The sequence below is a fragment of the Jaculus jaculus genome, chromosome 12, assembly GCF_020740685.1.
Source record: "Jaculus jaculus isolate mJacJac1 chromosome 12, mJacJac1.mat.Y.cur, whole genome shotgun sequence".
NCBI classification, from domain to species: Eukaryota; Metazoa; Chordata; class Mammalia; order Rodentia; family Dipodidae; genus Jaculus; species Jaculus jaculus.
In genome coordinates, this window is record NC_059113.1 from 31840917 (window position 1) to 31866015 (window position 25099).

Genomic DNA, 25099 nt, shown 5'->3' on the forward strand with positions numbered 1-25099 from the left:
AACCAACTCTCCATTCTCCATCTCTGCTGCCCACAGGAATGGCTCGAGGCAGGGGTGGAAGCAGAGAACTATGGTTGGAAACTGACCATCCACCTGTGCTGCCTTCCCACCCTTCCTCCCCTTCCCTACAGGTGGTAAGGAGGTTTCTACAAGTGTGAGGTGGAGACGTGTGAATGGGTATGCGTGGTGCAGAACTCAGATGAGGGAGGCAGAAAATCAGCATACTATGTGGAGAGGGTATGGTGATGCCAAGGTGCTAGGCAGGATGGGGACAGCGAGAAGATGGGGAGGACTGCTCAAACCACTGCCTCTTTCAAGACAAAAGGCAACACACTCAGGTGGGTACCAAGGGCAAATGTGGTTAGGCAAGGTCAGGGACACCCTCATAGAGGCGAAGTGCTTGTGACTCTCCTGACCCCACCTGGAGTGGGCAGAGCAGGTACTACCTTTCCCCCGGAAGGAGCCAGACCATAGTCCAGGGACCTCAATCTAAGCCGGGCTAGTGTAACCCAGAACTTACGCACAGAGAGAGGAAACTCCAGTGCCTATGACAGGAGTCTGAGGGCTCCACACCCCATCCCCAGGGCCAGTTCCTGCCCACTTGGATGGAGGGCCATCATAGCAATGTAAGACAGAGCACTAGGACAGCAGGCCTGCAAGGTGACCCACTGCTGCTCACCTTCTTTGCTCTCCGATTCTCGCGGGGAGGCAGCAGCAGGAGGCTGGGTTTGGCTGGGGCTTTGAGTTGGACCCAGGCTATTTCCATCAGGCTGGTCCTTGGTTCTCATTTCTTCCTGCCAGAGTGTGGACTTGGTGGTAGGGACTTTCTCTGCACTGGGGATGCTGCTGCTGCTGCTACTGCTAGTTACGGCCACCTTGGCAGGCCCAGGCTCCTGCAGAGACAGCAGTGTGTACATGTGGTGGGCAGTGTGTGAGAGCATAGCCCAATTTAGTCAGCAACATGGTATCAAGGACTGGAAAGCCCCAAAATGGAATGCTTGAAAGAGAAGTAATATCCTTCCTGAAAGCTTTCTGTGGCTCTATAGAACCTTATCCAAGGGTGAGCACAGAAGGAAGGTCCAGATTCCTACGGAAGTACTGTCCCCAACTATGGGCAAACTCTCCCCACACACAGCCAGATGATAAATGGTACCCAGAATAGCAGGAATTGGCTCAGAAGCTATCATTTCTAGACTTCTAGGTGTCTGAGACAGAAATTAGGAGAGACAGGTCAAGTGAGGGAAGAGAACACTCTTCTGAGCTGAGCCCACTGTTATCCAGATTCTTGGGGTGAATACAGAGTAAGTTTCCATAGCACCCACACTTGGCCAGCTTTACAGTGCTACTCATCCTAGACTTTCGGACTTAAGCTTAAATGGAACAAAAGACACCATGTGAAAGCGTCATTGAAATAAACCAAATGCTGTGGCCTAAAGGTTTGTGTCAGAAATCCTAACCCCCTGGATTATGGCATCTGGAGGTAGACAGAACCTTTGGCATATGGTTAAGTAATGAGAGTGGAGTACTTACGAGAGCAAAGAAGCCTCAGGAAGCTACTTTGCTCTGGACATGTTAAGACCAAGAAGTAAGCTCTCAGATACCAAATCTGCTGCCACTTTGACCTTGGACTTAGTTTATAAAATTATGAGAGAAAAAAAAAATAACGTCTCTTGTTTAAGCCCTTCCGTCAACGGCATTTTGTTACAGCAGTAGGAACACTATGAGAAAACATCCTGCTCAAACTGCACACCCACACATGCCACATGCACGTTCCTTGCTCTTGTACAACATGGTCCTCTCTAGTGGCTCAGATGGGAGTGGGACCAATTCCTATTTGTCGAAGGCTGAAGAAGAGGTATTGCCCTGGAGAGAATGCAAGGGGAGCTGCCCCAGACTACAACCCAAACACAGTTCTATCTCTCCCCTGCAGAAGCCCCATGTCATCCAACATGTCACTTGTGGGAGATAGACACATGTTCAGACTGCTGGAATCAGAATCCTCAAATGGGATGCCTTGTAACCAAAGGCAGAAAGGAGACCCACCAAATCAGCTCTGGACACTGGAGGAAGAGGCTTGCAACTCTGCCTCATCTGAGACACTTCTTGCGGGGAGGCGGGGAGACTTCCCTGATCTAGGATCATGGGGCTCCTTCTGACCAAAGGATAGAGTCTGGCCCCTTCAAAGGCAGCAGCATTAGTTGGGAAGAGGTCAAGGGAGGGGACATAGCTAAATTCCCAGCCTGGTCCAGGCTTTCTCCTGCAAAGGGAGTTACCTTATTTGGAGGCAGAAGCTCAGTAGTGCACTGTTTCCAAGGCATCACCATGGAAACAAGGCGTAACCCTAAACACTGTTATTCTGCCAGGACTTTTTCTCTCAAACAGGCAGCTTGGAGGATTTGAGCATTAAGTGCAGCTCTCCAGTAGAATACTCCATTTTCAGTGTCCAGAAAGCATTCTGAACACAAATCTTGCTGACTTTGCCTCCTGGGGCCCTTGTGGAGGGACAGAATGGAGGATGGATGCCGGTCAATGGGAGGGCAGCCCTGGGCTGTACACCAATGGTAGGAGAGCCTGTCTACAGTGTTCTCAGGGGAACTCAAGCCAGCACCCTCTGCCCCTTTCCTGCCTGTCCTACTTCCGTAGCCTAGAAAGCCAGACCAGCAACAAGTGAGGACTATCTATCCTTGAGGCAGCCTCTCTTCACTTCCACAGAAAAGCCCACTTCATCCTGCCCACTCTTGGAGCTGGTTTGATCTGATCCAGGCCAAAGTCCTAGTGAGAGTGAAATCTGGTGCCAAAGGAAGGATGAACACTCACCAAGCACGATGGTGAGCACAGTTTCCTTTACTATACTCACCCACATTAGCAGCAAGTCCATGCTGGAAACTAGCTAGCGAGGCTTAGGGGGGTGACCTTATCCTGCAGGGCCCAGGGATGTGGGGAACACAGCAGGGATGGAGGGACAGAGAAGCAGAGCTGGGCCCGGAGGCACCACCCCAGCCACCCGGCTCTGGTCATATGAAAGCCAGGGAAGGGGCCCTCCTCCCAACCCTGCCCTCTCTGCTACCCAACCTGTTGTCTGTGGGGCCACCTGCTTCAGGGGCTGTGACAGCAGAGGGTGCACCAGGTGCCCTTTTTGAATGCTATTCACTCCTCAGAGGCTTGCAAGGTGGTCACAAGAAAGACACACACATCTGTCTGCTGGCCCAAACCTTCCTGAAGTCAGGCCCATGGAGAAGATGTTGTCTGTGACTCACCCGGCCCAGAGTGTAGGCAGGAGGGAGGGGCGAGCAGACTGTGCCTTCCTCAGTTCTGGCCTTTTCCTACTCTCTTGCCCTCACCTGTCCCAAGCCCAACCCTACCAGGGAGCATGCCACTCAGCATACCTGTGGGGTTGGTGGCTCTACTTTCCGTTTCTTCTTCTGATTCTGCTTGTTGGTCCTTGGATACACCAGGAGCATCTCTAGCCACCTGAACGGGAGTAGGAGAGACAACACTAGGTAAGATCTTGGGTCTCAGGAGCCATAACCCTAGCCTTTGGTGAGATGGTCCAGGCCTCTGCCTAGAAATACCCATCAAGTGGCCAGGTCCCCAGTTTCAAGTAGGGTGGGACATGAACCCAGATAATGTGAAGCAGTCGGGCTATGCTCAGAACAGGCTAGGAGAGAGATGGGCTGTGCTACAACTATTCTGACAATGGCACTGCATGGCCACTGTGGGCTGAAGAGTATGAAGGCCCTACTTTGGCAAAGAGGCAGGCTTGCCCACAGGCCTCAGAGGATGGGGACACATCACTGTTCCCGTTACTGGCTCTATCACCAGGGCTTACACTTACCTGCCTGCCAGAGTAATTTAGAAAACACACAGATGGGCCAGTTAGGGCTAGTGAGGTAGATTCTGGCATGAGGAAAGACTAGGAGTCTTACCAGCAAAGTTCCCATTGTGAAGAGCCAGGCGTGGTGGCGCACACCTTTAATCCCAGCACTTGGGAGGCAGAGGTAGGAATATCGCCTTGAGTTTGAGGCCACCCTGAGACTACACCGTGAGCTGCAGTGAGACCCTATCTCAAAAAACCAAAAAAAGTTAGCCTTAAAGTTCCCATTGTGAGTCACCTCAGGGGTGAGAGACTGACCAACCAGATCACCTTTTTTTTTTGTTTTGTTTTTGTTTTTGTTTTTTTGAGGTAGGGTCTCACTCTTGCCCAGGCTGACCTGGAATTCCCTATGTAGTCTTAGGGTGGTCTCAAATTCACGGCAATCCTCCTACCTCTGCCTTTCAAGTGCTGGGATTAAAGGCGTGCGCCACCACGTCCAGCTTCAGATCACTCTTTATACAGTCAAAACACCAGGCACCTCAGCCTTGTACAAGGTCACATGGAGCTGCCAGGGTCCCATACTAGGTCCTGTATGCTAGAAGGGTCATTCTGAGTCAGCATCAGAAAGTGTGGAAAGACAGAGGGCTACCATCATCTGACCATAGCCGTGGGTGCTCTCAGCTACTTATTGCTCCTGTTTCCTCCATCTGAATACAGGGGCTAGAACAGGCTATGTTCAGAATCTTAGAAGGACAAAGGAACTATGATCTCAAGAGTAAAAGGGAATGCCTCTGAAACCTGGATCTAGCCCTAGTCAAGTAGGGCAAGGCAGCCAGTGTTCTCTCCAAACAAGCAGGAACCAGGGCTCCCAAACTCCCTAGAAGCACCAGGGTCCATTCTGGGTCCAGGCCTGGAGTGGTGACAGTACACACTCTATACCTACCAGCATCACTAGGGCAAGATAAACGACCCTCGAGGTGCTTCTATAATATGGAATTGCTGCAGGAAGGAGGGGAGAGACAGCCCTTTGACTTCTGAGACTGTCTCAGGAGGTGTAGACAGCCAGGAGCTGGAGAAGAAACCACACCGGCCGAGCCAAGGGCCACTCAGTCCACTTCCACCCATGCTCAACTTGCTAAGGATACAGGCCTTTGTTGCAGAACCAAACATCTGGCAGGTCACTTCTCTGTGGCCTCAAAGCAAGAAAGAGAAGCATCACTATACATGCGAGACCAGCAGGCATGTGGCTTTCCCAAGGTTCTGAACCCTTCTTCTCCTGCTCCGTCCTTTCTCCCCAGGAGCCCGATTCCCATGGAAGCTGTGACACTCTGATTATCTGTACCGGACGACACAGGCCTCTACAACTTCACCAGACCCCTACATTAAGGTTGCCCACTCCCCAGATATGTGAGGAGCATAGCAGCAGTTGCAAAAGACCCTAAGGCCAGCTAGAGCCATGAGAGAAGAGGAAAGGGCAGCACACAGCACCACCATTAAGTGGAGCTGCCAAGTGTTCCTGGACTGGCTGAGCTAATGATGTAGAAGGGGCTGGAGGAAGAGGCAGTCAAGGGCGGGACAGGTAATGGAGCAGGGTCTTTGGCATACATGTGTGTCTTTTTCTTTTCTCTCACACTTAGAAATAAAACAAAACAAACAAAAAAAAACCCCAAGGTCTTGTTTATGTAGCCCAGGATATCCTAGAATTCTTGATCCTCTTGCACTGGCCTCTATGTGTTAGGACTGTATGTGTGTGCTACCATGCTGGGCTGCATGTGGCCTTGCTATGAAGTCCAGTAGGAAGTCTCCAACATTATCCAGACGTGTTACAAATGCTAACAAAATAAAACTCCATGAAGAGAGGAGAGGAGGACCAGTAAGTGGACATGAGGATAGTAGTACCATGGCTCCCTAATGCTAGAAGGCAGACCTGGGTCAGTAAGAGTGGGGCAGCAGTCACAGCTGATGGCAAGACAGACAGAAGGGAAGCCCCAGTCCCTGGCCTAGCTAGCGAGCAAAAACGAGCCTCCATTCAATGTTGTCTCCTCTAGAAAAGCTGTGTCAAGTATGGCTCAACCAGCCTGGAAGCGGCTCCTGGCACATGTGAACTGGAGAGAGAAGACTCAACTTCCTCCAGCCAGTGTGAGAGAAGCGACTTGGAGGAAGGCTGCATGGATGGCTGATGACCCTGCTGCACGCACCCTCACCCTATTCAGACTGGTGGAAGCATCTGCTCCACCTTAGGAACCTAAACTTAATGTGACCAGAACATGCAGACCCAGCAGGGCTCAGGGATGAAAGGAGATGAGTAGATCAGGGCAAGAATACTGTTCCCAGAAACATGTGCTGTGCCCAATTTCCATGTGGACTGAGGGTCCCGGCATGCGAGCAAGGTGAGAAAGCCACTGCCCAGGTCAGGAGCACGGCTTCAAAATGAGGAGAGAGGAATAAGTGACCTGTTCTGGATGTGGCTGTACCACTGAGCCACCTCACCAGTCTCGGGCTCTAGGAAACACCAGCCTGCATGCAGGGTCCTTTTGCATCTAGTACCCTGATTTGTTAATGATCAATAATACCCATGTTTACCTAGCAGGCCTTCATGGTACATGCTGACAAGAGACAATGGAGAGGTGATCAAGGACAGGGGCTTGGTATATAGCCAGGACCTGAAGCTGACTGTCAGAGGAAATAGTCAGATGCTAAACATTACCCTTTCTGAACCACATGGCACCACCAACCTGGTTCTAGATACTTCCTATCTGCACTAGGGACTTCAGACACCCATAATGTCCTACTTGTACACAAAATATCCCTGGGTCCTAGTCTGGGAGGGCTCCTTAGGGGATCCATTTGGGCCAGGAAGGTTGGATGAAGCCAGGCAGCAGCATGTGTGCAACAAGTGTGCAGCCGGTCACTCATGCCTGATAACTCCTTGGGTCCTGGCTCTCGGGCTCCTCAATACAGAGCACAGGTTCTTTAGAAGCCCTGGAGGCCCTTAAATCCCAGGGTTCTGGGTTAAGCTCAAGGAGGCCCATAAAGTGCTCCTCTAGCTTTTCCCCAAGAGCTCAGGTGAATTCATGACCACCCAGCAGGGGGCGTCCCTTGGCTAGCGCTGGCTAGCTTCCTTCACAGCCTGGCCAGGGCAGCAGCTAGGATGCTGAAGCAAGGCCCCCGGCAGCCCTGTACTTCTCGACCAGTGGGCTTCATCTCCCCAGTTCCCTCTACCCTGCGCTGTGACCATCAGTCTGCTCTCCTCTGGTCCCCAGATGTGCCCCAATGTATCCGCTGCCTTCCAGCCTTAAAGGGTGGGTGGGAGTCTTTGAGTTCTGCTTCTGGCCAGGTTTGAGAGCCTGCTCACCGCATGGGCCATGCACAGCTGTGTATGTGGGCGAGGGTGTGCTGCAATGCATGTGTGGAGGCTAGAAGACAACTGCAGGGGTCAGTACTACCTTCCACCTCATCAAAGCAAGGACTCTTGCTCACTGTTGCATCTCTCTGGCTAGCTGACTTATAGGTGTCCAGGACATTCTCCCATTTCTACTTCCCTTCTTGCTATAGGTGCACGGGGATTACAGATGCCTACCACAGTATTTGCCTTTTACAATGATGCTGGGAATCTAAACTCCCAGCTGCATGCACAGCTTTTCACCAGTACCCAAGTCTTGGAGTACTGGTATCAAATGTCCTGCTACTAGACTGGGACACTCTGAAGTTCAGGAGCACAGAGCTCATGTCTGTCCCTCAGGATTTTCAGCTGCCTCAAAACCTAGCCCTCACTCCGCAGGGTTTCCCCAGGGAAGAGATTAAGCAAGAGGCTTGGCTGTTCTTTCTAGAAGCCAACCTTGCAGCAGCACAGTGTGGCCTATATGTGAGTCCTGGGGGATGTGACTGAGAGCTGCCTCTCCCCTAAAGGGCCATCAGAGCGGAAACACACAGGCACAGAGCTCATCCACAGCTTGCAACACTGCACAGCAAGGACATGGGGCTGATGAGGAGGCTGAAAGAAGGCTCACTTCAAGGGAGGGCATGCCAGCACTATGTAGCTCAGCTCCAGAGGCACAGAACAGTAGGAAACTGTGGGGCTGGGACTGGCCTGCTCCTTTGGTGATGAACTTGGGCAAGAAAGGGGCAAGGGTGGATGTGCCTTGAGGACTACCCTTCCTTGTGAGTCAAGAGGCAAGTGGGGAAACCAGTGGAGAGCCTTGAATAAGACCTGGCAGCTTCAAGTCTGAAGTCTGCAGGACACATGGAGCAGGCAAGGCCTGGTAAGGGGGACACAGCAGTTCTGAAAGCAGGGACTCTTATTCAGAGAAAGAGCCACTTGGGTAGGTAAATGGCAAGGTTGCAAATGAGTTAGCCTGTGGCCCACTCTGTTGCAGGCAAGTTTGGGACAGGCTTGCAAGGACCTAGTGGTAGCAGGTGCTAGCTGGGCAGAAGTGCCTACCAGGACTCTGGCCAACTCACCCACTAATGATCTCCTTGGTCTCTGCCCGGATGAAATGCTCCTTGTCGGGTGTCAGGATGCAGAGGGAGAATTTTTGCCCACTGCGGCTCTCCCCATCCACCACATCTGTGCACTGGTTCATGTTGATGGTGCCCTGAGGAAGGGTGGTAGGCTGCAAAGACAAGAGAAACAGTCATGCAAAAGAGGCAATGAGAGGTCCTACAGTTTCTGGCCCTGCCTGGCCCTCCCCCTCTCCATCTACCTTTCTAAGGTGGGATGGGCCTTGGTTGGGCTTTCTCAGAGAATACCCACCTGGACTTTCTTTTTTACTTTTAAAATTTAATTAATTATTAATTGGTGAGAAAGACAGAAAGAGGCAGGGGAGGGAGGAAGAGAATGGGCACACTGGAGCCTCTAGCCACTGCAAATGAACTTCAGATGCATGTGTCAATTTCTGTATCTGGCTTACGTGGGTACTGGAGAATTGAACCTGGGTCCTTAGGCTTTTCAAGCAAGCACTTTAACTGCTAAGCCATCTCTCCAGCCCTGGATTTTATTTCTCTCTTGAGCTTTTTTAGATGTAAGGAGGAGGCGGGTTAGAGCTGTGTGGTTGGGCACCACCTATGGGGCTGGAAGGAGCTTCAGCAAGTAAATAGTGTACTTTTGTAAAGACAAACGCACACACGTACACATGCACACATTCAGTTAGACACCGAGATGAGGAACAGAAAACCAATATAAGGAAAGGAAGGCTATAAGAAATTCCCATGAGGTGAAGGCCTGAATGAGAGGTCCTTCCTCAAAACAGCATGTTAGTTGCACTTTGTGTCCTGTGACTGCTCACTGCCCCCAAATGTGGACTTTCTGGGCAGATAGTGTGGTATGGCTCCCACATGCCAGTGTTCCTTCACAGTGTCACCTCCCACAGGAAATACTGTAGCAGGGTCCACCATAGGAGCTATAAGAAGCAGGCTCTGATTCGACCTGCTCTAGGGCAGACAACAGCTTCTCCAAACTACGCAAGGCTCCAACACTTGCTGGGCCTCCTTTCTGCAGCTTCAACTTGTAAGCAGTGAGTAGCAGCGTTCTGGCAGTCTGCGGCTGGTGGGTCTGCTTCCCCCTGCAGTTCCATCTGTCCATTCTTGCAACTATTCTGTTGTCAGCACCCCACTGACATGGGCTGAGGCTCCGCCTTGTCCCAGAACACAATGTGGAGCCTGGTGCCTAGGCTGAGCTCAGGAAAACTACCCCACAGGCTTCACCTGTCAAGTGCGGGTCAGCCGGCCATTCCTAGATCCCTTCTAGTCAAGAACATCAGGTAGATCTGAGAACTCTTCCGATTGCTATGTATGGCTGGGGGGAGGGGTCACCAGGACTGTAGGACCTTCACCTCACAAGGCCCAAACTGTCTGTCTTCCTCATGGCTGGGGGTGGGAGTCCCAACTCCCAGGAGCCTTCCTGTGACCTCTGAGCTCAACAAGAAGAGCTCACACAAGGACAGCCCAGCCCAGGTTCTCAGCAGTACAGTAACCTTCATGCATGTACCTGTCCTGACATTTGTGGTAGGGTCCATGAGAAGGGGAAGAAAAGGTAGTCAGGTGAGTGATTCTAAAGCCAAGTAGGGGGAGCCCTTTGGGGAGCAGAGGACAAAGGCAGGAAGTAGTCTAAGATGCTCATCTAACTGGGTGAGGTCCCAGGGTAGGGTCCTAATTTTTCCCTACGTCCTCTCTCCAGCACTTGTCCCTTCTAGTTGACATAGTCCTAATCACAGACCTCCTCTGGCATGCTCTCTGAATCAGCCTTGGACAAACTGTCCTTCCCCATGCAGAAGTGGGTGCACCCCTTGTCCCTTGATTAACAGCCTCACATCTCTGAGGCAGAGGAGTGAGGACTAACCAGGAGAGATCATGCAGAGGAGACTACAGAGGGATTTTACCGGGACAACTCATCCCTCCTAGCCCCTAGCAGCACCTTAATCCTTGGGCTCACTGGTCTTGAAACACTAACAGCAAGTGTACATGACAGGTTACCAACCTGTGCCAATAGATTATGAAATATGACACATATATCACACACAATGTAAGTGGGAGTGATAAAACATCAATTCTAGTATTTTCTTCTCAAAGGGCTGCCCACCAGGCCTGCTATGAGGTGACTGCTTGAGGGTTCAGTATCACCAAACTGCTTATATTCTCTGCAGGCCCGCGCCTCCCTCTTGCACAGCAATGGTCTCTTTTGGGAACTCAGCCAGAAGTTGAAGAAGCTGCCCCGTAACTGGGTATGGTCACGGTCTCAACCTCCCCAACACAGTGGAAAGCAATTGCTTCCAATTCTCGACCTCCCACACCTGATTCCTTATGTGTAAAACAAGGGTTCCTTCTCCTTCCAGAAAGGGTTTCAAAATGGTCAATATAAGGCAAAGATGGCTGGTTATGGTGGCACACACTTGCAATCCTGGCACTCAGGAGGTGGATGCAGGAGGATAATGATAAGTCTCAGGTCAACTTACCAATGAAACCAGTAAGTTCCTGCCCATTGAGGGATATGTAGGGAGACCCTGTCTCAATCCAAAATAAACTGAGCCAAGACAGAAGCAAATTATGATTTTTTGGGGGGGGAGAATGGGGAATTGGCACACCAGGGTCTCAGCCACTGCAATCAAATGCTTGTGCCACCTACTGCGCAATGCGTGACCTTGTGTTTACATCACCTTTGTGTGTCTGGTTTACATGGGATCTGGACAGAGATCAAACACGGGTCCTTAGGCTTCGCAGGCAAGCACCTTAACCACTAATCCATCTCTCCAGCCCTCTTTCACTTTTAACTGAATCTCTTTGATGGCCCTTTCCCCATTACTAAACATGAGGTGGCTTTACTGGACCCTACTGTACATGCAGTAAAGAGGATAAACACGGGAATGCCGCAGAAGGGGAAATAGCTATGGCTCCAGAGCCCTATCTACTCATAAAGTTTACAAAGAGGTGGGAAAAAACTGTTCCAAAATTTAATTAAATGGTATCACTCTTAGTTAATTTTTTTAAAGGTGTGTGCCACCATGCCCAGCCAAGAACATTTTTTTTTTTAACTTTACTTATTTATTTGCAAGCAGAGAGACAAAGATGAGAGACAAAGGGAGAATGGGCACGTCAGGGCCTCTAGCCACTCCAAGTGAACTCTATACGCACGTGCCCCTTGTGCAGCTTGCCTACGTGGGTCCTGGGGAATTGAACCTGGGTCTTTGGCTTTGCAGGCAAAAAATGCCTTTACCACTAAATATCTCCAGCCCTTAGTTAACTTTTGTTAATAGTAATTTTATGGAGAATATACATGATACACTTTACATGTTTAGTACAATTCAATGGCTTTTTAGCATGCACAGAGCTGTGCAATAATCATCCCTATAGACTACTGACCACCACTTCCTTCAACCTCCCTGTGATTTCTTTCTCTCTGAAGACTCACTTCATCCTTCAGCAGCTCCTCTTCCTTGTGCACACTGAGTCCAGCATGTGGCAGCATGTTACTTTTTTCAGAGCCAAAAAGCTCTGTAAATGGGTCATACCTTGGTTACCCACTCCCAACTGAAGGACACTTGGGTTGTTTTCACTCGGTGCTGTTGGGAACAACACTGCTATTCACGTTCAGGTGTTTGCATGGGCACATACCTTCCACTGCTCCTTGGTAGGTACCTAAATGAAATTGCTGGGTCACATGTGAACTGTATGCTTCAGTCTTTAAGAAACTGCCAGATTTCTTCCCAAAGTGACTATGCCATTTGACATTCCTTCCAGCAGTGTTAGTCTGCCATTGCCTTTCAAAACTGTATTTGCCCTAGGTTTGCAACCAGTGCTCATGGCAGCAAGTTAGTATCACAATTACAACCACTAAAATAACATATTTCTCCAACTGTCAACATACCACACAAAGGATTAAGTGCCAGCTGTGCTGGCAGGAAACTCTTCCACTGGTCCAGACCCTTCCGCTGCTACTTCCCCATCTTCCTGCTGAACACTCACTTCCCAAGAGGGCAGGTGTCATGAGCATCCCCATCTTACAGACAGGGAAGAAGGCCATCAAGAAGCTAACCGTGGGCTGGAGAGATGGCTTAGTGGTTAAGCGATTGCCTGTGAAGCCTAAGGACCTCGGTTCAAGGCTCCATTCTTCAGGACCCACGTTAGCCAGATGCACAAGGGGCTGCACGCCTCTGGAGTTCATTTGCAGCGGCTAGAGGCCCTGGAATGCCCATTTTCTCTCTCTCTCTGCCTCTTTCTCTCTATGTCTGTCACTCTCAAATAAAATAAACAAAAAATAAATAAATAAAAAAACAAACAAAAAAAGAAGCTAACCGTGCTAGGGACAGAGAGCAAGTCTCTGCAGCTACACTTGCTGCTTTAGGCTCACTGCACCAGACACATTCAAAGCAAGGCCAAGTATCGAGGCTGCAACCCAAATTCAAGCCAAGAGAACATCAGCCTCAGATGCTGTTGGCAAGAGGCCAGCTCCAATGAGCTCCCTGCCCTAGTTCATTACCTCCAGGTTAGTAACCCAGGCCCCTAAAGAGACCAGGCTTCACCTAGATATACTTGTCCCCAGAAAAAGAGTTTTGATGTTTGCCATTCAATGATACTATGGCAGTTATAAGCTCAGCCCCTACCCCGTCCTCCAGCTACCTGAAGCTTCCAGTCCTCTTCTGGTCCCTGTATTGCCAGAGGTAGCACAAAGAAGTTGTTAAAAGTTGGTGCTAATGGGCTGGAGAGATGGCTCAGTGGTTAAGGTCTTTGTGTGCAAAAGCCTAATGACCCCAGTTCAATTCCCTAGTACCCACATAAAGCCAGATGCACAAAGTGGTTTTGCATCTGCAGTTTGTTTGCAGTGGCAGGAGGCCCTAGCATGCCCATTTCCTTTCTCCACTTGCAAATAAATAAAAATATTTTTTAAAGCTAGCAATCAGCCAGGGATGGTGGTCCGCACCTTTAATCCCAGCACTTAGGAGACAGAGGTAGGAGGATTGCCATGAGTTTAAGGCCACCCTGACACTAAATAGTGAATTCCAGGTTAGCCTGAGCTACAGTAAGACCCTACCTCAAAAAAAAAAAAAAAATCATATAAAGGGTAAGATGGCTGCATAGGAGTCACACCAATCCAGCCTAAGGAGGGGCTTGAGGAAAACCACAGCAAAATACATTATCTGTCTGAAAAGTGAAGGTGTATAGGTTTTTACTGGCCACAGTGGAGAAATAGGAGAGACTAAGATCTATCAGAAAGGAGGAAACTGGCAAGAATCCCACTGAGGAGCGTGGGGAACCAGACCTGATCCGCCCACACGTGCCCCCCAGGTCAAACAAGGGGATTTTCCAATCTCATCAGCCTCCTTACAAAGTCAAGAAACTTGAAGGGGACACAGGCGGGACCATCTGAGCAGTTCCAGTACAACCCCAGGCTTCCTGCACTCTCCCATCCCCCAACTGACAGCACCGCCACCCTCCAGAGGCAGGGCATCCCGCACAGCTGATCAGAAAAACCACATTCACACCACAACTTGGAGGGATCGAGATGGGCACTCCACATTGGTGAGATTGGAAGCCATTCCAAAAGATAATGAGGCTGACTGACAAAACAGCAGGTACAGAGGCCTGCACTGGAAGTGCTAATCTTTCTTTCTATGTCAGGGCAGGTTTTGGGTTACATATTCATGGTTAGCTTTACCATTCTCAATTGAGCTGCATTTGGGGGCTGACGATTGTTGATGCTTTCAGATTCACAGGGCCTTTGTCTTTTTGAGAACAGAAATCTCAACCTCCCAGCTGACAGGATTAAGGGTGCAGAGCAACACACACCCTTAGGGATTTTGGCTTTATAAGGTTATCAGTTTATTTTAATCCCTACACTTGTATACTCTGTGATGGTTTTTATTGATTGTGTATATTGCTCAGCTGAATTTTAGAATTGCCAGTAAATTGTTCCACCCAGCCCTCTAAAATACTTGAGTAGCAGGCAAACTCAACACCTCAGATTACCTCTACAGTTTGGTTGGACAAGAGCTACACCTGGCACCTTAAACTCCTACTCTGAAGGTACATAAAGTTGGATTTCCAAATCTAGAAGCACTGCAGATTATTAGAAAACCCAAGCATCAAATTTAAAAATCATCAAACACTATTAGACTTAAGGTCACAGATATACCAAACAATTGTAGTGGGGGACTTCAATACCCCACTCTTATCAGTTGATAGGTCATCCCATCAAAAAATAAACAGAGAGACAACTGGATTAAATGATAGCATGGAACAAATGGACGTACAGATATCTACAGAACATTCCATCCATATGCTGCAGAATATACATTTTTCTCAGCACATGGAACATTCTCCAAAACAGACCATATATTAGGACACAAAGCAAATCTTTTTTTTTTAAATTTTTTATTTATTTATTTGAGAGCGACAGACACAGAGAGAAAGACAGATAGAGGGAGAGAGAGAGAATGGGCGCGCCAGGGCTTCCAGCCTCTGCAAACGAACTCCAGACGCGTGCGCCCCCTTGTGCATCTGGCTAACGTGGGACCTGGGGAACCGAGCCTCGAACCGGGGTCCTTAGGCTTCACAGGCAAGCGCTTAACCGCTAAGCCATCTCTCCAGCCCGACAAAGCAAATCTTAATACAGGAAAACAGAAATAATCTCTTGTATTCTATGTGACCATAATGGGATTAAACTACAAATCAGCAATAAGAAAATCTACAGAACATACAGAAATTCATGGCAACTAAACAATACTCTATTGAATGATGAAAAAGAAAGTTACAGACCAATCTCCCTCATGAACATGGATGCAAAAATTCTCAACAAAATACTGGCAAACAGAATACAGAAAGATTATTCACCCCAACCATGTAGGCTTTATCACAGAGATGCAGGGATGGTGCAACATACACAAATCAATAAATGTAATACACTGTGTAAATGAACTGAAGGACAAAAATCACATGATCATCTTAATAGATGCAGAAAAGGCATTTGACAAAATTCAACATTTCTTCATGATAAAAGTCCTACATAAGCCGGGCGTGGTGGCGCACGCCTTTAATCCCAGCACTCGGGAGGCAGAGGTAGGAGGATTGCCATAAGTTCAAGGCCACCCTGAGATGACAGAGTTAATTCCAGGTCAGCCTGGACCAGAGTGAGACCCTACCTTGAAAAACCAAAAAGAAAAACCAAAAAAAAAAAAAAAAAGTCCTACATAAACTGGGAATAGAAAGAACTTATCTCAACATCATAAAAGCTATTTATGACAAACCCACAGCCAACATAATACTAAGTGGGGAAAAGCTTGATGCTTTTCCACTAAATTCAGGAACAAGACAAGGGTGTCCATTGTCCCCATTTTTATTTAATATAGTTTGGAAGTCTTAGCTTAGCAGTAAGACAAGAGACACTCAAAAAAGGGATACAAATTGGAAAGGAAGAGATAAAATGATCTTTATTTGCAGATGATTCGATTCTGTATAGAAAGGACCCTAAAGACTCTGTTAGAGCTGATAAGCACTTTTAGCAATGTAACAAGATACAAAATAAACACATAAAAATAAGCAGCTTTCCAATGTACTAACAACAAACATGTGGAGGATGAAATCAGGGAATCTCTCCCATTCAAAACTGTCTGAAAACAAATAAAGTATCTTGGAATAAACCTAACCAGGGATGAAGGATCTCTACAATGAGAACTTTAAAACATTCAAGCGAGAAATTGCAGAAGACACTAGGAAATGGAAAGACATCCCACACTTTTGGATTGGAAGAATCAATACTGTGAAAATGTCAATTTTACCAAAAGCAATCTACACATTTAATACAGTTTCCACTAGAATTTCAGTGGCATCCTTCACAGCAACAGAAAAAACAACCCTAAAATTCACTTAGAATCACAAAAACAAAACAAAACAAAACCTTGAATAGCCAAAATAATTTTGAGCAACAAAAATAAGTCTGGTGATACTACCATACCCGATTTTAAGCTATACTGCTGAGCCAACTAACAAAAACAGCATGATACTGGCACAAAGACAAACACATAGATGAACAGAACAGAACGGAGGACCTAGATGCTAATCTAGGCAGGTATAGTCACCTGATTTTGACAAAAATGCCAAAAATATTCATTGGAGAAAAGACAGTCTCTTCAACAAGTGGTGCTGGAGAAATTGGAAATCTATATGTAGAAGGATGAAAATAGATCCTCCTCTTTCCTCATGCACAAGAATCAAGTTCAAATGGATCAGGGACCTTAATATCAGACCCGAAACTCTGAAACTGCTAGAGGAAAAGGTAGGGGAAACCCTTCAACATATTGGCATAGGCAATGACTTTCTGAATACAGCCCCAGTTGCTCAGGAAATAGAACCACTAATCAACCACTGGGATATCATGAACTTACAAAGCTTTTGTACAGAAAAGGACACTGTGAACAGAGCAAAGAGACAATCTACAGAATAGGAGAAAATCTTTGCCAGCTGTACATGTGACAGAGGATTAATATTCAGAATATTAAAAAACTCAAAAAACAAAACAATAAGGAATCAAACAACCCAGTTAAAAAATGGGCTATCGAACAAAATAGAGAATTCTCAAAGGAAGAAATACAGATGGTATATAAACATCAAAAAGTGTTCTACATCCTTAGCCATCAGGGAAATACAAATTAAAGCTACCTTGAGATTCCATCTCACTCTTGTCAGAATGGCTATCATCAAGAAAACAAATGACAATAAATGTTGGTGAGGATGTGGAAAAGGGGGAACCCTTCTAAACTGTTGGTGGGAATGTAGTCTGGTACAGCCATTGTGGAAACCAGTGTAGGGGTTCTGGAGACAGCTAAAAATAGATTTACCATATGCTATAGCACTCTTAGGCATATATCCTAGTGATTCTTCTCACTACCTTAGAGAGACTTGCACAACCATGTTTATTTGCTGCTGTCCTCATAATAGCCAGGAAATGGAACCTGCCTAGATATCCCTCAACAGGTAAATAAATAATAAAGATGTGGCACATTTACACAATGGAGTTCTATTCAGCAGTAAAGAAAAATTAAATAATGAAATTTGCAGGGAAATGGATGGATCTGGAAAAAGATTAAACTAAGTGAGGTAACCAAGGCCCAGAAAGCCAAATGTCGCATGTTCTCTCTCATATATGGATATTAGCTATAAATGTTTAGACTTGTGTGTGAGCTGGAACCAAAAATTGGTAGCAAAGGCCAGTAAGCTAGAAAAAAGGCTATAAGGGAGGGAGGAGAGGGAAGGACTTTAGGGGATGATATTATATATATGTAAGAAGAAAAACAGATTATAGGAAGTGGAATGGCCTAAGTGAGGCCAGTAGAAGAGACTGAGTGAGAGAAGGGTAGGGGGAGGGTCAATCAAAATTCAAGATATTCTGAATAAGACATATAAAAGGCTACTTTTTTGGATAATGGCACATCCAGAAGCCATAGATTGTTACTAGAAAATTTTCACCTTCCAGTGAATTGTTGGCCAGGGAAGACCCTGTTTTCTACAAAACATTATGGGCTATTGCCAAGGCCCTTGGTTTCCTGCAAGTAACAGATGGTAAGACCCTATGGCTGAAGACTTCATATGCCTGGGCATCAAGGTTACTCTGACAAATCAATCTGGTTCTGAGCTGAAAACCTTCTCCCTATAGACCATCCAACTGAAAGCTGGAAAAGCTGCACTGCATGCAGCCCTATGGGAGACAGAAGTCATCAGTAGTGAAAACTGTGGACACTGGAAGCCTCAAGTTTGGCCAGGTAGGCTAAATGACTGAACAGGTGCAATAGTGACTTGTCTGCTCTGGAGGAAATCAACTGCTCTCTCTAACTGGACTGGAGGACCGCTCCATGAGAGGGAATACATGCATGGTACTGAAAACCTAATCAAAAGCCTGATCTTATCTGGCTAAATGTATATATTATTCTCACCAAACTGCCCTGAAAGCATTATACTTAATGTTCATATTCATATATTAATGCTACTCTCACTTTTGGTTAGAGAAGCTTCTCTTTTCAGATAGTGATGGCCACTGGGATGACCCAAAAGGCAACACGGTGGTCTGAGAACAAGGGACAGGAGTGTCCAGCACTATAACATCTCTATCATATCCTCCAAGGCTCAGGGTCCTTTGCAGAAGAGATGACGGAAAGAATGTAAGAGTCAAAGGAAGGGTAGGACTGCTTAAAATCCAACTGTCCAGACAGAAATTGGCCTTAATATTCATGACCTCACAGTGCCCAGAAATACCTTCACAAGACCCTCATCATAGGAGAAAAAGATGATATCAAAATAAAAGACTAAATGGAGAGAGGGAGGGGATATGATGGAGAGTGGAATTGTGAAGTGGGGGGAAGGGAGTCATTACGGTTTATTGTCTGTAAGTATAGAAGTTGTCAATAATAAGTTAGTGATCATGTAAGGAAAGGAACAATAGAAGGGGCAGAGGGATACAAGGCTTCTCATCAAAGAGGGAACATAGCACTCTACCAACTGCTTGACCCCACCTGACTGAGACCAACAAAAAACGTTCACTTAGTGACAAATGCACACACATGTGCAATAAGTTGTTATAAGTCAACACTTTTACCATATACAATGTTCCAGAGGCTTTGTGAGGTGCTACAGAAATGATTCATTCAGGGTTTCTGGGGGCACTGTTAGGCCAGCTAAACTTGTTTTTTTAAGGGAGAAAAGAACTCAACAAGGAACCTTTCATACTCTGCCAAGACCAGGAAGTTCCTTCTCACATCTGCTGTGCCAGCCCAACCTGCTGGCTATGGTCCTGGCTGAGCAGCAAGAACTAAGGCCCCAGTAAGTAGCCAAAGGCTGCTGCCTGTGAAGCTTCCCTTGGGAACCCCGTATCCAACCATGGCTGATCTTTGTCCTGAAGTAAAGCCAGGGCCAGGGATGCTGACATCTTCCATAAGAACCAAGTGCCTAGTACAGTATATGGCAAGACACCATGTAAGAGCAAAAGTGCCTGGGCAAGGTGACACATGCCTGTGATCCCAGCACTCAAATAACTGAGGCAAACAATAAAATATTCAAGGCCAAGCTGGGCATGGTACCCTTTAATACCAGGACACAGAAGCAGGAGGATCACTGTGAATTCTAGGCCAGCCCACTGGGACTATGGAGTGAATTCTAAGGTCTGCCTGAGCTAGAATGAGCCCCTACAGTGAAAAAAAAAATTTTTTCCCCCCAGGCCAGAGTGGAAAGTTTGGCGAGACCCTGTCAGAAAAACAATAAATACACATGACACGTGGTGCACACCTGTAATCCTAGTACTTGGAAGGCTGACACAGGAGGATTTTAAGTTCAAGGATAGCCTGGGCTAGATGTCAAGATTGTGGTTCAAAAAAAAAGGATAAAATATCATAAGTCTTAAATCAAAAAGGGTAGGGCTAAGGTGATGGCTCGGTTAAAGACATTTGCCTGCAAAGTCTGCAGGCCTGGGTTTAATTCTCCAGGACCCATGTAAGCCAGATGCAGAAGGTGATGCACCTGTCTAGAGTTCTTTTGCAGCAGCTGGAGGCTCAGGAACACCCATTCTTTCTTTCTCTCTCCCTCCCTCCCCCATCACAAATAAATAAATAAAATTAAATTTTTAAAAAAGAAGTACCTTAAAGTGCTGGAGCAGTCCCTACATAAAGCCAGATGCATAACATGGTACATGTATCTGGAGTTCATTTATAAGGCAAGAGGCCCTGGTGTGCCCATCATTTCCCCCACCCTTCCTACCTGCAAATAAATTTTTAAAAATTAAAAACATTTATACTGAACTGGACATGATGGCACATGCCTTTAATCCCAGACCTGGGAAGGCCGAAGTAGAACAATCACTGTAAGTTCAAGGCCAGTCTGTATTACAGATTGAATTCCAGGTCATCTTGGACTAGAGTGAGACTCTGTCTCAAAAAAGAAAAAAAAGTGAGCTAGGTGTGGTGGCACATGCCTTTAACCCCAGCACTAGGGAGGCAGAGGTAGGAGGATCACTGTGAGTTCAAGGCCACCCTGACACTACCTGGACTAGAGTGAAACCCTACCTTAAAAAAAAAAAAAAAAAAGAAAGAAAGGAGGAGGAGGAAGACGGAAAAGAGAGGAAGGAGGAGGGAGGAGGAAGGAAGAGAAGGGAGGAGGAAGGAGGAGGAGGGAGAAAGGAAGAGGGAAGGAGGGAGGAAGGGGTGGAGGGGACAGGAGGATGGAGGAAGGAGGAAGAAGGAAGGAAGAAAAAGAAGAGCCTTGCTGGCCAGCACTTCTGTATGTAGGAGTGGTCATCCTGCAGATGGAGCTGAGCAGAGCTGACATGGCATCTGGCCAACTCTGGTTCTATCTAGCCAGAGGCCAATGATGGACATGGCCTCCTTTCCCAGCTGAATGGCAACAGTGGTAGCTGACAGAAGAACACTGTTCTGGAGTGTGGCAGTCCCAGGTCAAAGTATACACAAAGGTGGGCTGCCAAAGGCCCAGGCATTTCCACTCAGCTGGGCCAGGTCAGCATGCAGGCTACTCCCTGGGGCTAAGTATCAATATCCTCCATGGCAGAGCCATACAGATGGCCTTGTCACGTGGTACATGGGAGCTGGCCTTAGAGATCTGAAGGATGCCAACAGTAACATGACTGAGAAGGACCTGTAGCTGATGGTCTGTCCTTATGTCACTAACTCTAAAGGACCCACTGGCTGCATATTGGGGGCTACAGTGAGGAGGCAGGACACCTATCTCAGGTTGTACAGTGCAGAGATGAAGAAGGCACACATGGCTGCCACTGTCCAGTGAGATAAGTGCTTAAGACAAAGATATGTGAACAGGTCCATAGGCAGCAAGGAAGCCCGATGTGCAGAAATCAAGCTGCTAGTGACATCGCAGCTGGACTTGTCTGTGACCTGTTAAGTCCCAGCAATGTGTCCACTGAAGGCCTTCGCATGAACAGATGTCAGTGTTCCCAGAACACTGAAGTGGCATCATTTTCACTATTGAGAAGCCGCTCAGGGCAAAGCAACAGGCAAGGCTGATGCTGGCCACAGGCATGTCCTGACAGCAATGAATCAAAATAACAAAAGAACTGACTTCATGAGGCTGACCTGGAAGGTTAATCAGACAAGTGATAGACTGTGTGGCAAGAGGTGAAGGCCTCTGGGAAGGGGGTGCTCCTGGAGTAGGAGGGCAGCCAGGCACTAGGCCCTTAGGAAAAGCCTTCCTTCTCAGGAGGTAGGATGAAATAGCAGGTGCAGGGGGAACAGCCAGCCAGTAGCCAGTGCCTTCCATGGGCAACAAAACTACTCACAGATGGCCCATCCACCTCAGTTCAGCTTCTGTCCTATGCTGAACTGTTCAGAATCAGCCATATGCACAGCTGTGTGTTTCCACAGGAAAGAACTGTACCCCCAAGTGCTGCACTCTTGCACAGCTCTTCTGCTTTTCAGCCTCCACCATGTGCCACTCATGTCCAGACACACTTCTAGTCACACCATTCACTGCCCAGAATCTCTGGTGAACTCTGGAAGGAGAGTCTACCACCGCCCCTGTATGTCTAAGAGCTCAGCAGTGCATGGAATATCTCTGGCTAAAAGTTTGTATCTTTAGAATGAATCTTTTAGACTTTTCCAAGATGTGTTTAGATGAAGAAGGGAAGGTAACAGGGCAGTATAAAAAGAGGTGTGGGGCTGAAGAGATTGCTTAGCGGTTAAGTCACTTGCCTGCGAAGCCTAAGGACCCAGGTTTGATTCACAGAATCCATGTAACCCAGATGCATATGGTGGCACATGCGTCTGGAGTTTGTTGGCAGTGACCAGAGGGCCTGGTGCGCCCATTCTCATTCATTCATTCATTCATTCATTCATTCTCTCTCTCTCTCTCTCTCTCTCTCTCTCTCTCTCTCTCTCTCTCCCTCCTTTCTTCTCATAAATAAATTTTAAAAACTAATATATTATATATAAAAAGAGGTGTGCTACTCAGGCTTTCATTGCTGTGACAGAATACCTGGGGAAAAAAAATCAATTTGAAGGAAGAAAGACTTCTTGTGGTTCACAGCTTCAGAGGTCTCAACCTGTGGCCCACTGGCTCCATTGCTTTGAGCCTGAGGTGAGGCTGACTATCACAGTGGTCAGTAGGAGTGTGTGAAGGAGAGGTTGTTCAGCTTACAGCAGCCAGGAGAGAGGGAAAGGAGGGAGGGGAAGAGTGGAGAAAGAGGGCCAAGGAAATGATACTGTCCCCAAGGACCTGATCCCTTCAAGTAGGTCCTATATGTCCTAAATTTCTACCACCTTCTAAGAAACCATTAAATTGTGAACTTATCAATGAATGAATCCAAGCTGGCAACCAAGCCTTCAGCACATGGCTATTACTTAACCAGAACAAGTAGACACAGGGGAGGAGAAAGGAAAGGTTTAGGTCTTGTCAGGAGTCATCTATCCAGTCTTCTGGGTCTGTGTGCCATGAAGAGCTCCTTGCAGGGAGGAAGAGGCTGGTGGGACCCCAAGGCTGGAGAAGACAAGCTGCACATACAGGGTTCAATGCCTGCCTGCTAAATAAAAGAACCAGCTGGAAGAACTGAATGTGAGCCTCAAAGACTCCTTTGCATTCCCTGGGGTGAGACTTGGTCCTCTGGTGCTTCCAGAATCCAGCTGAGGTTGAAGCTACTGCCTCAAAAATTCTGAGACCCAGGCTGGAGAGATGGCTTAGCGGTTAAGTGCTTGCCTGTGAAGCCTAAGGGCCCCGGTTCAAGGCTTGATTCCCCAGGACCTACGTTAGCCAGATGCACAAGGGGGCGCATGTGTCTGGAGTTCGTTTGCAGTGGCTGGAAGCCCTGGTGCGCCCATTCTCTCTCTATCTGTCTCTCCCCCTCTCTCTCTGTCACTCTCAACTAAATAAATAAAAATGAACAAAAAATATTTTTAAAAAATTTCTGAGACCCCCACCCCACCCCCAGTCTCGGGCTCTCTCTCTCTCTCTCTCTCTCTCTCTCTCTCTCTCTCTCTCTCTCCCCCCCACCCTCCCAGGCCCAACTCCAGCTCTTTTCCAGGCTGGGTCATGCATCTGCCTGGAGTTACTCACAGCTTCTGACTGGGCCTCATAGGAGCTAAGGAAAGCAACGATGGCTTAAGAGTTGAGACAGAACACAGCTGAGCAGAGCTGATGAGCCATGTGGAGTGTAGCAGACAGGACTGTGCAGGCAGGTTGGGCAAGTACCCCAAGAGCCTCTGATAGCCATAATCAAGGAAAATGAAACCTGAACCTGAGGAATGGGTGCAGGGGCATATGTACAGGCATGGTATCCTTTGTGGAGTAGGCATGACACTGACAATCAGGGAAAAGTGGCAGCCATGCCAGTCAACTACCCCATCCATAGGACAATAGCCCCTTTCAGAGACGTGAAATAAGGGAATACATCCAGAGATGTGTACGGTGAGTAAACAGCTAGGCGTGGCCATGCATATCTGTAACTCCAATCCTATGGGCACTGCAGAGTGAAGTCACTAGGGCTTGTGTAAGACAAGCTCTGGAATCAGTAAGAAATTCTTAGATTTTTATTTTTAGAGAGCATGAGAGAGAGAGACAAATGGGGGAGAGAGAGAATAGGCATGCCAGGGCCTCAGCCACTGAAATCGAATTCAAGTTACTTGTGGCACCTAGTGGCTATGTGCGACCTTGTGCTTGTCTCTCCTTTGTGCATCTGACTTATGGGGGTTCTGGAGAGTCGAACATGGGTCTTTAGGCTTTGCATGCAAGCACTGTAACTCCTAAGCCACCTCTGCAGCCCAAGAAATACTTTCACCAGGAAAAAAAAGGTGAGTGAGTGATGATAAGAGCATACCCAATGTTCCCTCTGCTACTACAAATGGCACATGCATACACCACACACACAAAGCAATAACTGGTATACAGTGTTGGATGAATATCTGACAAGACAAAAGATAGAAACTCTTCAATATCACAATCCTCAGGAGAAAACAGGATCACAGTAGGTTTTAAAGTGTGTTCAACTCTTTAGAAAAGCAAATGGGAACCTCAGTGACAGGACATCCCATTCAGATGGCAGTCATGAGAAAGATGAGCCTGGTCAAGGACATACCAAAATAAGACCCTCATACCCTGCTGACCAGAATGGAAACTGGGGCACCACTGTGCAAAAGGGCAGTGGTTCCTTCAAAAGCTAAGCACTCCTAGACACATATTCAAGAGGGCCGATAAACAAATGTCCATATAGAAATTTGTATGTGCAGCCCAATTCATAGCTCCAGGGTGGCGCCCAGATAAAAGTCCATCACCAGATGAATAGATAAAAGGTGGTATATTACCATAAAATGGACTGTTTTTTGGTGCTAAAAAGGAACTTTTGACACATGCTGCAATGTGGATAAACACTGAGGACATTGTGGCAAATGAAAAAAGCCAGTCACAAAAAGATACGTAGTGCACAATTTTATTTACACAAAATATCCAGAACAAGTGAATCCACAAAGCAGAAAGTTGCTGGGCTGCCCGGGTTACGAGGATGAGGAGTAACTGCAAAGGGTGCAGGGTTCTCTGTGCAAGGGTGAAATGTTTTTAAATTGGCCACAATGATTTTACAGAATTCTGTGAATTTACTAAAAGCCGTGTAAATGATTGCTTTAAATGGTAAGTTGTATGATATGTGAATATCTCAAAATTACTACCAAAAACTCTTTTAAAACATAAATTCTAGTCTTATTTTATTTATTTACAAGCAGAAAGGGAAAGGGGGAGTGTGTGTGGGGGGAGGTATGGGCATGCCAGGGCCTCTAGCCACTGCAAATGACACATATACCAATC

At 47.2% G+C, this 25099-nt stretch overlaps 1 protein-coding gene across 7 annotated transcripts in view; it reads right to left on the bottom strand.

The window, feature by feature from the left end:
- Window positions 1-25099, bottom strand: part of LOC101600100 (myosin phosphatase Rho interacting protein) — a 135654-nt gene that overhangs the window by 42917 nt on the left and 67638 nt on the right. For all 7 annotated transcript variants that reach the window (XM_045130679.1, XM_045130682.1, XM_045130681.1 and 4 more), the window contains exons 4-6: window positions 8276-8427; window positions 3387-3471; window positions 680-893 (exon numbers count right to left, since the gene is read on the bottom strand). In XM_045130679.1, coding sequence (XP_044986614.1) covers window positions 680-893; window positions 3387-3471; window positions 8276-8427 — 451 coding nt within the window. The remainder of the gene's footprint in view (window positions 1-679; window positions 894-3386; window positions 3472-8275; window positions 8428-25099) is intronic.